The 12866-nt window shown below is 48.9% G+C and overlaps 1 protein-coding gene across 1 annotated transcript; it reads left to right on the plus strand.

The window, feature by feature from the left end:
• Positions 1–6400: 6400 nt before the first annotated feature.
• LOC139230285 (cyclin-dependent kinase inhibitor 1C-like) lies at positions 6401–11431 on the plus strand. The gene is made up of 3 exons (XM_070862114.1): positions 6401–6797; positions 7493–7638; positions 11345–11431. The coding sequence occupies exons 1-2, from the start codon at positions 6401–6403 to the stop codon at positions 7591–7593; spliced, it is 498 nt and encodes a 165-aa protein (XP_070718215.1). The 3' UTR covers positions 7594–7638; positions 11345–11431.
• The last annotated feature ends 1435 nt before the right edge of the window (positions 11432–12866 follow it).

The following is a 12866-nucleotide window of genomic DNA, read 5'->3' on the forward strand; positions in this document are numbered from 1 at the left end:
CCCAGTTAAGCAACGTCTCGATTTCAAAATTCTCATCCTTATTTTAAAATCCCTCCATGGCCCTCGCCCCTCCCTATCTCTGTAATCTCCTCCAGCCCCACAACCCCCTGAGATGTCTGCGCTCCTCTAATTCTGCCCTCTTGAGCATCCCTGATTATAATCGCTCAACCATCGGTGGCCGTGCCTTCTGTTGCCTGGGCCCCAAGCTCTGGAAGTCCCTGCCTAAACCTCTCTACTGCCCTCGCCTCCTTTAAGACGTTCCTTTCAACCTACCTCTTTGGCCAAGCTTTTGGTTACCTGCCCTAATATCTCCTTATGTGGCTCGGTGTCAAACTTTGTTTGATAATATTCCTGTGAAGCGCCTTGGGAGGTTTACTACATTAAAGGTGCTATATAAATCCCAGTTGTTGTTGTGTGTTAAGTCTGATGTTCGGCCCAAATGTTTCCCACAGTCAGGTTATAGGATGTCAGATTGACCCAGGGCCGGGCTAGCCTTGATTTCCTTGGGCTTTCTTTTGTCTTTAAATGGTAATCTATTTACTTGCAGATTTGTGTTTGTATGTGTATGTGTGTGTGTGTGTGTGTGTGTGTGTGTTGTGTGAGTGTAACTGTGTGTGTGTGTGTATGTGACTGTGTGTGTGTGTGTGAGTGAGTGAGTGAGTGAGTGTGTGTGACTGTATATGTGTGTGTGTGTGTGACTGTGTGTTGTGACTGTGTGTGTGTGTGTGACTGTGTATGTGTGACTGTGTGTATATGTGACTGTGTGTGTATGTATGTGTAACTGTGAATGTGTGTGTGATTGTGTGTGTGTGACTGTGTGTGTGTGTGACTGTGTGTGTGTATGTGTATGTCTGTCTCTCTGTGCCTCTCTCTGTCTGTGTGTGTGTCTCTTTGACTATGTTTGTCTGTCTCCCTCTCTGTCTGTGTGTGTATCTCCCTCTGTCTCTCTCAGTCCCTCTGTGCCTCTCTCTGACTCTGTATATGTGTATATGTGTGTCTCCCCCTCTGTCTGTCTGTGTCACTCTCTCAGGTTCTCTCTGTCTGTCTGTCTCTCTCTCTCTGACTCTGTGTATGTGCATATGTGTGTGTCTCTCTCTCTCTGTCTCCCTCTCTGCCTGTATGTGTCTCTCTATCTGTGTTTGTGTGTATGTCTGTCTCTCACTCTGTGTGTGTGTGTGTGTGTGTCTCTCTCTCTCTCTGTCTGTGTGCCTCTCTTTCTGCCTCTCTCTATGTCTCTCTGATTCTGATTCTGTGTGTCTGTGTGTGCCTCTCTGCCTCTCAATGTGTATGTGTGCTTGTGTGTCTTGCTTTCTCTCACTGTGTGTCACTCTCTGACTGTCTCAGTGTGTGTGCCTCTCTCTGTCTCTCACTGTGTATGTGTGTGTCTCTCTCTCACTGTGTGTCTCTCTCTCACTGTCTCAGTGTGTGTCTCTCTCTCTATTTCTCACTGTGTGTGTGTGTGTGTGTTTCTCTCTCATAAGAACATAAGAATTAGGAACAGGAATAGGCCATCTAGCCCCTCGAGCCTGCTCCGCCATTCAATAAGATCATGGCTGATCTGGTCGTGGACTCAGCTCCACTTACCCCCCGCTCCCCGTAACCCTTAATTCTCTTACTGCTTAAAAATCTATCTATCTTTGACTTGAAAACATTCAATGAGCCAGCCTCAACTGCTTCCTTGGGCAGAGAATTCCACAGATTCACAACCCTCTGGGAGAAGAAATTCTTTCTCAACTCGGTTTTAAATTGGCTCCTCCGTATTTTGAGGCTGTGCCCCCTAGTTCTAGTCTCCCCCACCAATGGAAACAACCTCTCTGCCTCTATCTTGTCTATCCCTTTCATGATTTTAAATGTTTCTATAAGATCACTCCTCATTCTTCTGAACTCCAACGAGTAAAGACCCAGTCTACTCAATCTATCATCATAAGGTAACCCCCTCATTTCTCGAATCAGCCTAGTGAATCGTCTCTGTACCCCTTCCAAAGCTAGTATATCCTTCCTTAAGTAAGGTGACCAAAACTGCACGCAGTACTCCAGGTGCGGCCTTACCAATACCTTATACAATTGCAGCAACACCTCCCTGCTTTTGTACTCCATCCCTTTCGCAATGAAGGCCAACATTCCATTCGCCTTCCTGATTACCTGCTGCACCTGCAAACTAACCTTTTGGGATTCATGCACAAGGAGGACTTGGCCTGGAGGGTGGTGCACGGAGCAGTGCCGTGCAACAAATTTTTAAGCCGGTTCACGGACTCCCAGGCCGCCTGCAATTTCTGCGGTCTGGAGGAGTCCGTGTTCCATGTTTTTATGGAGTGCACAAGGTTGCAGCCCCTGTTCCACTATTTGAAGGGGCTGCTCCTGAAATTCTGGCTGCACTTCAGTCCCACTCTCCTGATCTTTGGGCACCCTGTGCGGAGGGGAGCGGGTAGGTCCGAAGGCCTCCTCGTAGGACTGCTCCTGGGCACGGCCAAGGGTGCCATCAGCCGGTCCAGGCAGCGGGCGGTCGAGGGGGTCGTTCAACCTGACTGCCTGCCTCTCTTCCGCTCTTACATCCGGTCCAGGGTGTCCTTGGAGATGGAGCACGCGGTGTCCACCGGTACGCTCGCGGCCTTCCGCGAGAGGTGGGCACCGGAGGGACTGGAGTGCATCATCACGCCCGGCAACCAAATTTTAATTTGATTTTACGTTTTAAAGTTTAATTTGTTTTAATTGCCGGTGCTTTTAGTGTCCCCCTCCCCTTTTATAGGGGGCACTGGGAAAATTTGATTTTAGCGCCCCAAAAAAAAAAACCAAAAAAATAATTTAAAAAAAAAAGGGGCCTTGAAAATGTCTGCTGTGTCACCCAGGTCGGGTGGCATGGTCTTAATGTTTTATGTTTTGCAGGTAAACTCAAAAGAGTTTCATGCACAAGGACCCCCAGGTCCCTCTGCACCACAGCATGTTGTAATTTCTCCCCATTCAAATAATATTCCCTTTTACTGTTTTTTTTCCCAAGGTGGATAACCTCACACTTTCCGACATTGTATTCCATCTGCCAAACCTTAGCCCATTCGCTTAACCTATCCAAATCTCCTTGCAGCCTCTCTGAGTCCTCTACACAACCCGCTTTCCCACTAATCTTAGTGTCATCTGCAAATTTTGTTGCACTACACTCTGTCCCCTCTTCTAGGTCATCTATGTATACAGTTGTGGTCCCAGCACTGATCCCTGTGGCACACCACTAACCACTGTTTTCCAACCGGAAAAGGACCCATTTATCCCGACTCTCTGCTTTCTGTTCGCCAGCCAATTCTCTATCCATTTCCTCTGACTCCGCGTACCTTTATCTTCTGCAGTAACCTTTTGTGTGTCACCTTATCGAATGCCTTTTGGAAATCTAAATACACCACATCCATCGGTACACCTCTATCCACCATGCTCGTTATATCCTCGTTAGAATTCCAGTAAGCTAGTTAAACATGATTTCCCTTTCATGAATCCATGCTGCGTCTGCTTGATTGCACTATTCCTATCCAGATGTCCCGCTATTTCTTCCTTAATGATAGTTTCAAGCATTTTCCCCACTACAGATGTTAAACTAACCGGTCTATAGTTACCTGCCTTTTGCCTGCCCCCTTTTTTAAACAGAGGCGTTACATTAGTTGCTCTCCAATCCGCTGGTACCTCCCCAGAGTCCAGAGAATTTTGGTAGATTATAACAAATGCATCTGCTATAACTTCCGCCATCTCTTTTAATACCCTGGGATGCATTTCATTAGGACCAGGGGACTTGTCTACCTTCAGTCCCATTAGCCTGTCCAGCACTACCTCCCTAGTGATAGTGATCATCTCAAGGTCCTCCCTTCCCACATTCCTATGACCAGCAATTTTTGGTCTCTCACTGTGTGTGTCTCTCTCACTGTCTCAGTGTGTGTATGTGCCTCTCTCTATCTCTCACTGTGTAAGTGTGTGTCTCTCTCTCACTGTCTCAGTGTGTGTGTGTGCCCCTCTCTCTCATAGAAACATAGAAAATAGGTGCAGGAGTAGGCCATTCGGCCCTTCAAGCCTGCACTGACATTCAATAAGATCATGGCTGATCATTCCCTCAGTACCCCTTTCCTGCTTTCTCTCCATACCCCTTGATCCCTTTAGCCGTAAGGGCCACATCTAACTCCCTCTTGAATATATCCAATGAACTGGCATCAACAACTCTCTGAGGCAGGGAATTCCACAGGTTAACAACTCTCTGAGTGAAGAAGTTTCTCCTCATCTCAGTCCTAAATGGCCTACCCTTTATCCTAAGACTATGTCCCCTGGTTCTGGACTTCCCCAACATCGGGAACATTCTTCCCGCATCTAACCTGTCCAGTCCCGTCAGAATCTTATACGTTTCTATGAGATCCTCTCTCATCCTTCTAAACTCCAGTGAATAAAGGCCCAGTTGATCCAGTCTCTCCTCATATGACAGTCCAGCCATCCATGGAATTAGTCTGGTGAACCTTCGCACTCCCTCAATAACAAGAACGTCCTTCCTCAGATTAGGAGACCAAAACTGAACACAATATTCCAGGTGAGGCCTCACTAAAGCCCTGTACAACTGTAGTACAGGGCTCCCTGCTCCTATACTCAAATCCCCTAGCTATGAAGGCCAACATACCATTTGCCTTCTTCACTGCCTGCTGTACCTGCATGCCAACTTTCAATGACTGATGAACCATAACACCCAGATCTCATTGCACCTCCCCTTTTCCTAATCTGCCGCCATTCAGATAATATTCTGCCTTTGTGTTTTTGCCCCCAAAATGGATAACCTCACATTTATCCACATTATACTGCATCTGCCACTCACCTAACCTGTCCAAGTCACCCTGCAGTCTCTTTGCGTCCCCCTCACAGCTAACACCGCCACCCAGTTTAGTGTCATCTGCAAACTTGGGAGATATTACACTCAATTCCTTCATCCAAATCATTAATGTATATTGTAAAGAGCTGGGGTCCCAGCACTGAGCCCTGCGGCACTCCACTAGTCACTGCCTGCTATTCTGAAAAGGACCCGTTTATCCCGACTCTCTGCTTCCTGTCTACCAACCAATTCTCTATCCACATCAGTACATTACCCCCAATACCATGCGCTTTGATTTTGCACACCAATGTGTGTCTCTCTCTCACTGTCTCAGTGTGTGTGCCTCTCTCTATCTCTCACTGTGTGTGTGTGTCTCTCTCACTCACTATGTGTCTCTCTCTCACTGTCTCAGTGTGTGTGCCTCTCTCTATCTCTCACTGTGTATGTGTGTGTCTCTCTCTCACTATCTCAGTGTTTGTGCCTCTCTCTCTCTCTCACTGTGTATGTGTGTGTCTCTCTCACCGTGTGTCTATCTCTCACTGTCTCAGTGTGTGTGTATTTCTCTGTCTCTCACTGTGTATGTGTGTGTCTCTCTCACCGTGTGTCTATCTCTCACTGTGTATGTGTGTCTCTCTCTATCTCTCACTGTGTATGTGTGTGTCTCTCACCGTGTGTCTATCTCTCACTGTCTCAATGTGTGTGTATTTCTCTGTCTCTCACTGTGTATGTGTGTGTGTCTCTCTCTCTCACTGTGTGTCTGTCTCTCTCTCACTATCTCAGTGTGTGTGCCTCTCTCTGTCTCTCACTGTGTATGTGTGTGTCTCTCTCTGTCTCTCACTGTGTATGTGTGTGTCTCTCTCACCGTGTGTCTATCTCTCACTGTCTCAGTGTGTGTGTATTTCTTTGTCTCTCACTGTGTATGTGTGTCTCTCTCTCACTGTGTGTTTGTCTCTCTCTCACTATCTCAGTGTGTGTGCCTCTCTCTGTCTCTCACTGTGTATGTGTGTGTGTGTCTCTCTCACCGTGTGTCTCTCTCTCTCTCATTGTCTCAGTGTCTGTATGTGCCTCTCTCTATCTCTCACTGTGTATGTGTGTGTGTCTCTCGCTGTGTTTCTCTCTGTCTCTGACTGTCTCAGTGTGTCTCGCACTCGCGCTCACCCCCACCCCTCCAACATTTACATACAAACACCACCCCGTCGTCAGTAAAAACGTCAGAGCTGTGATTCGAATCCTGCTGTGTATTTCAGTGAGCTGCCGAATAAATAGTCAGCGCTCCGCCTGCACAGGCACAGAGCCGGGGGGAGGGAGGGGAGATTGACAGAAAGTTTAACTCTGTGCAGTTGCAGGGAAAGGATTCCTGGAATTCGAGTGGAGGAATTTGCAGCCCGGTAAATGCAAAGCCACAAACTCTCTTGCAAAGCTTCATTGGAACAGGACTGGTTTGTTATTTATTTTGCTTAGAGCACACCAAGTCTCTGGTTTGTTTGAAAACATATTGAAGGTTTATTTTTGTGTGGAGTGGGTTGGGGGCTGGCGGGGGGGGGGATTTATTTTTCTCTTGCAATGTCTCATTTGGCAATGGCAGAGACAGAACGGAGAAGGCAACCCAGGTACCTGAACAAGACGGTTTGCAGAAGTTTATTTGGGACTGTGGATCACGAGGAGTTGAGGCGAGACCTGAAAAACCAACTGAAGGAGATCAAGAACTCCCAGTGCCAGAGGTGGAACTTCGATTTCGAAAACCACAGCCCCCTGGCCGGGAATTACATCTGGGAAGCCTTCGACGTCCAGAAGTTTCCCGTTTTCTACCGGGACTCCTCTGTCCCCGAACCCGCCGCCGACCCCGGGACCCCCGGCCCCAAGCCAGGCCAGGAGGGCAGCGGGGGCAATGCCAAAGAAAACGGGAAGAACAACAGGAAAAACGGGGCCAGAGTCCCCTGGAACAGGAAGCGGGAAAGCCCAGCCCCCATCACAGGTAGGTTTGTGAAATTCCAAGATCACCCACCCCCTCCCAATAACAAATGTGTAACTGGCAGTGTTTCGGCATGAATGGCGTTTGTTTACTATGCTATGTGTGTGTGTGTGTGTGTGTGTGGAGCTATTTATATAGGTCAGTTAAATGGTTAGGGTGCGAAATGGTGCCCGCTTTAGTGAGGGCAAAAGTTTCGCTCCCTGAGAGTTTGTAAAGTTGGCAAAAATAAAGTTGCCCAAATGAATCTGCAATTTGTCAACAAAACCCCTTTTTCAACCCAGTGAATTTGCAATATGCAAAAGCCTTTTAATGCCCAGTGAATTTACAGTGTGCAAAAAAAACTTTTCTTCCCAGTGAATCTACAATTTGTAAAAAGCCTTTCCCTTGCCCAGTGAATGTGCAGACTGTTAAAAACCCTCCCTTTGCCCAGTCGATTTATTTTGATCAGCGAGTTGGAGATTTTGGGGTGTGTGACTCCTCGCAGAGTTCTCTGACGCTGCCTTTCAAAATCGCCTTGTTTTGGCTGTTTCATAAAGTTGCACAAAAGCTAAAAAAGTTAAAAAGATTAAAGAGCAGCACTTGTGTGCGTTTGTGTGTGGGTGTGTTTGTGTGTGTGTGTGTGTGTGTTTATGTGCAGATTTGCCTTTTAAACAAAAAACCCATAAAAGCCACCTCCCTCCCTCTCTCTGCCTCGACAGATTTCTTTGCCAAGCGCAAAAGGACGGCCGCCGCTAAACTCTGTGTGCAAATACAGGCGGCGATTCCCGGGGAGAAGACGCCACGTAAAAGGATTCGGTAATTTAAAATTAAAAAACACCACAGGATCAGCTCGGAAGCGAGAGAGGTCAGTCTAAAATCAGAGATCTGATAAAACAAAATACTGGGAGTGAGGGAGGGAGGGCGATTATTCAGCTCTGATTCACATTGTGATCACATTGTACTGGGGCGTTGCGAATATTGAAATCGTTGACATTTTAAGTTTCTGTAATGAATTCTTCCCTTTCAAACTTAATAATGTGACCTCCCTCACACACACACACACACACGCCCCTTCTCTCAAACAGTTCAAATTCCCTTCCAACAACCCCATGGGAAAGCTTGCTTTTATTTGACTTGAGGCACATTTAAAATAAAAAGGAAATTGCAAAAAATGACCTATCTCCCATTAATAACAATTTAGCATTTCATGAATGGGACCCGCTACAATTTGCCTCTCAACCACAATTTGTAGCGGGTGAAAGTGACGCGCCCCTTTCTTAAAAGGGTCAGTTTCTTGAGTGTTGCGAGTTTTTGCTTGAAAAGTTAAACTCTTGGCTATTTATGGGCTGTCCCTTTACGTCACCTGTTATTTAATATCTCACCCCCCCCTCCTCCTACTCCTTCCCCTGGATCATGTTGTGGTTTAAGATTTCTCCTCCCCTGTGTATCAGAGTATCACTCCCACCCTCCCCTGAGATTAACAACACACACAGAGTTGTGGCGGGAAAGTGCAGCCCATTCCCCGGGAGAAGGGGGAGGTGGGCAGTGTGTGTGTGTGTGTGTGTGTGGGGGGGGGGGGGGGGAGGGTCTTCAGGGAATTCAACAGGGAGGGGATCCTGAGCTTGAGTCACTCAGCAGTTCAGAGAGCACAAACTCGCACCTTTTGCTCAGTGCCTGTATGTTTTTTTTTAAATTTTGCACAATAATTTCTTCATTACTCCCAAAAGTGCCAGTGTTCAACTTGCACACACGTGTGTTTTTGCAAAATGACACTTTGATTTTTGCCAAACACACACCGAACCCCCTGCTCTGCATGTTATAGAGTGGCTTGGCTTTGTCAAGGGTTTTTGGCAAACTCGTTTCATTTAGGAATTGTGCGAAGGTTAAATTGCACTGAAGTGCATCTCATCTCAGCCTCCCCCTCCCGGCACTCCGAGACCTGTCCTTTAAGCCCCCACTTCTTTCCCCTCCCGTGGGCTGTTTTCAGGGGCTGATCACCAGTGCTCGAGTAAGTCTGACAGCAGTTCTGCTCCTGGGCTGGGGGAGCGAGACAGCCCATCAGTGGTGTAGTAGGAATGGGGAAAAACAAGCGAGGGAGGGTGGGGAGGGGGTGAGTTTCCTGCTCCTGATCACCATCCAGTGCCATCTTTGCCAATTCCGCCCCTCCCCCCAATCTCCCACTGGAGAGCGTGTGTGGACTATTGAAAACACGGAGGGTAGGGAAATGAGAATACATGTGTTCTACATTTCTCCAATCTTTTTTCCTGTATGGGATATGATTCCTCCCGCACCCTCAATTGTCCCTCGATTAACACTCCCCCCCACCTCCCCTCCCCCCCCCCCCCCCGACTCCAACTCTTGCTACAAGTTTCTCCTCTGGTGTAGACGCAGGGTTGGGATGGGATAAAGTGGGAATGTCCCCCAACTCTCCAGACTTGCGCACGCTTGGTGGAGTGAGGTACTGCGTTTGTGGGGGGGGGGCGGGGGGGGAAGGGGGGAGCATGTCTGTGGAACTTCACCCCAACAAGGAGGGGAGGAATATTAAAAACATTTATAAAAAAGAACACAACAACAACTTGTATTTATATAGCGCCTTTAACGTAGTGACACGGTCCCAAGGCGCTTCACAGGTGTATTATGAGACAAAAATATTTGATGCTGAGCCACGGAAGTAGAAATTAGGGCAGGTGACCAAAAGCTTGGTCAAGGAGGTAGGTTTTAACAAGCGTCTTGAAGGAGGAAAGAGAGGTAGCGAGGTTTAGGGAGGGAGTTCCAGAATATAGTCAGAATGATTTTAGTTTAGCAGAGGCAGCCACTAAATGCCACTGGCCAGTGATCACCCGCCCTCTAATGGGGGGGGGGGGGGGGGAGAGCTGAACGATTCATAACGGCGATTGCATGGTAGCGAAATTCTCTGCAAACTGCGAGCGTTGACCTCGATCGGGTTATCCCCCGAGTGACCCAAGTCCATCCTCTCGGGTCCAGAACCCTGGCAGGCGAGCTTTCAAACCACATCTTGAAATCCGAATAGGAAATAGTCATTCGATTTTTGCTTCTGGGTCTGTACAGCCCTCCCGACGCACGCTGGACTTCCAGAGTCGCTGGCGTGCGTGGCAACTGTGCAAACATCTGTGCTTGGTCCAACGTTGTAATTATAGCTGTGCGAGGAGAGAGTGTTTTAAATTGTGTTGCACTAGGCAGGATTACTGGTGGTTACAGATGTGCCACTGGTGGTAGCAATGGGTTAGGCGAAGAATTAAGAGGAACAGTAACTTGTATTCAGTAGCAAAATGACCCAAGGCACTTCACAGAAGCGTTATCAAACAATTTGACACCGAGCCAAAGACCAAAAGCTTGGTTAAAGAGGTAGGTTTTAAGGAGCGTCATGAAGAAGGAGAGAGAGGTAGAGAGACGGAGAGGTTTAGGGAGGGAGCTTCAGAGCTTGGGGCCCAGGCAACAGAAGGCACGGCCACCGATGGTTGAGCGATTATAATCAGGGATGCTCAAGAGGGTAGAATTAGAGGAGCGCAGACATCTCAGGAGGATTGTGGGGCTGGAGGAGATTACAGAGATAGGGAGGGGCGAGGACCATGGAGGGATTTGAAAATAAAGACGAGAATTTTGAAATCGAGGCGTTTTTTAACCAGGAGCCAATGTAGGTCAGCGAGCACAGGGGGTGATGGGTGAGCGGGACTTGGTGCGAGTTAGGACACACGGGGCAGCGAGCACAGAGGGTGATGGGTGAGCGGGACTCGGTGTGAGTTAGGACACACGGGGCAGCGAGCACAGGGGGTGATGCGTGAGCGGGACTTGGTGCGAGCTAGGACACGGGGCAGCGAGCACAGGGGGTGATGAGTGAGCGGGACTTGGTGCGAGTTAGGACATGGGGCAGCCGAGTTTTGGATCACCTCTAGTTTACGTAGGGTAGAATGTGGGAGGCCAGCCAGGAGTGCGTTGGAGTCGTTAAGTCTAGTGGCAACAAGGGCGTGGATGGGGTCTTCAGTAGGCTGAATTACTGGTGATTACAGATGTGCCACTGGGGGTAGCAATGGGTTAGGTGAAGAATTAAGAGGAACAGTGCCTTGTATTCAGTCACAAAATGACCCAAGGTGCTTCACAGGAGCGTTATCAAACAAGTTGACACCGAGCCAAAGAAGGAGATATTAGGGAAAATGACCAATACCTGGTCAAAGAGCTGGGTTTTAAGCAGCGTCTTAAAGGAGGAGAGCGAGGGGGAGAGGTTTAAGGAGGGAATTCTAGCACTTGGGGCCTCGAGGACTGAAGGCACGGCCACCAATGGTGGGACGAACAGAATGGGGGATGCTCAGGGGGCCAGAGTTGGAGGAACGCAGAGATCTCGGAGGGCTGTGGGGATGGAGGAGGGTACAGAGAGCGCAGAGGGGCGAGGCCACGGAGGGATTTGAACACCAGGCAGAATATCATGTACGAAGTGCATGGCAGAAGCAAATTGGCTCCTGTGATTTCCCCATTGGCGCACTGCCATCCACACACTCGGGGACAAGCTACTTTCTTGGGCTTGTAAATAACGCGGTCACGTTTCTGTCTTTCAGATACTTTTTTGCAGTGGTATTTCAATAAGCCTCACGGCCTTGAGCGTTGGACATCATCTACCCATTTCAAAGTTAATCAGATTCTGAATGTAATAAAGGCTGAATGGGGTCTCCAGGGGCAAAGGACAGTTTCAGACTGCATTGTATCAGGAGTCGGGGCAGGTCTATAGATTCTGGAAGCCTGCAGCACTTGTCGTTCCACCTGTTCCCTCCATGTACGCGGACACACTGTGCACTCAACCTGCACAACAATTACCTTAAAGATTCATCTTTATCACAAAGCAGAGGGCTCAGTGGAACAACCAAGAGGCCGTAAATAGTTGCCTTTACGCATGAATGGGAATCCGGACAGAAACATAGAAAGTAGGTGCAGGAGTAAGCCATTCGGCCCTTCGAGCCTGCACCACCATTCAATATGATCATGGCTGATCATGCAACTTCAGTACCCCATTCCTGCTTTCTCTCCATACCCCTTGATCTCTTTAGCCGTAAGGGTCACATCTAACTCCCTTTTGAATATATCTAACGAACCGGCCTCAACAACTTTCTGTGGTAGAGAATTCCACAGGTTCACAACTCTCTGAGTGAAGAAGTTTCTCCTCATCTCAGTCCTAAATGGCCTACCCCTTATCCTTAGACTGTGACCCCTGGTTCAGCTAGCTTGCCGCCTCGACACGAGTCACAGGATGAAACTATCCTCAAATTGGCAATCTTACTCCCGAGGCGGCTGACTTGGGGGTGGGGTGGGGGGGAGGCGAATGGAGAAATGGTGCACTGGCGCAGTGCGGGGGGGGGGGAGGGGTGGTGGGGGCGTGCTTTGCGTTGCGAGATGGACCAGAGGGATTGCTATCCTGTGCATGGAACCAGGTGCCATACCTGACCTGAGAATCCCGGGAATGCAGTTATACTGCAGGTAGTGCCAGGTGCAGCCTGCGTCGGCAGACCCACCTCGGTCAGTGCGAGCAGGAATGCTGCAGATAGGCCACTTCTACGCGCACTGTTGCCCAGAGAGGCTTACACCGGCTTTGCCCTAGCTTTAGAGAGATTCCACATCGTTTTTAAAATACTGGGAGCCCCCGTGGTATTTTATTTGAAAAACGATGCACAGGACTGGAGTTATACTGCAGCTGCCGTGAGCTCAAGCAGTGTGTGAGTCAGCCTGCGGGGGGGGGGGGGGGGGTGGTCTCATAGTCCTCACCTTTACTCCACTCGGGCGTCAGACAGATGGGTCAAACAAATGGGTTCTGGCCTTCCGTGTGCAGCCCGAGCCACATCCCGTCAGCCCTTGAACCTTTGATGCTGACACTGGATGCCTGAAATGGGTATTGAGTAATCCCAACCGGCCCCAGAACGGGATTATTGGGTAATCCCAACAGCCCCCAGAACTGGATCATTGGGTTATCCCAACCGGCCCCAGCACTGGATCATTGGGTAATCCCAACAGCCCCCAGCACTGAATCATTGGGTAAATCCCAACAGCCCCCAGCACTGGAGCATTGGGTAATCCCAACAGGCCCCAGCA

The sequence above is a fragment of the Pristiophorus japonicus genome, chromosome 19, assembly GCF_044704955.1.
Source record: "Pristiophorus japonicus isolate sPriJap1 chromosome 19, sPriJap1.hap1, whole genome shotgun sequence".
In the NCBI taxonomy this organism is placed as follows: Eukaryota; Metazoa; Chordata; class Chondrichthyes; family Pristiophoridae; genus Pristiophorus; species Pristiophorus japonicus.

Bases quoted from the DNA above. Each gene is read 5' to 3' on its own strand.
- LOC139230285 (XM_070862114.1), top strand. From the start codon at position 6,401: ATGGCAGAGACAGAACGGAGAAGGCAACCCAGGTACCTGAACAAGACG. The intron at 6,798-7,492 runs GTAGGTTTGTGA...CTGCCTCGACAG, and splicing joins AAGCCCAGCCCCCATCACAG to ATTTCTTTGCCAAGCGCAAA.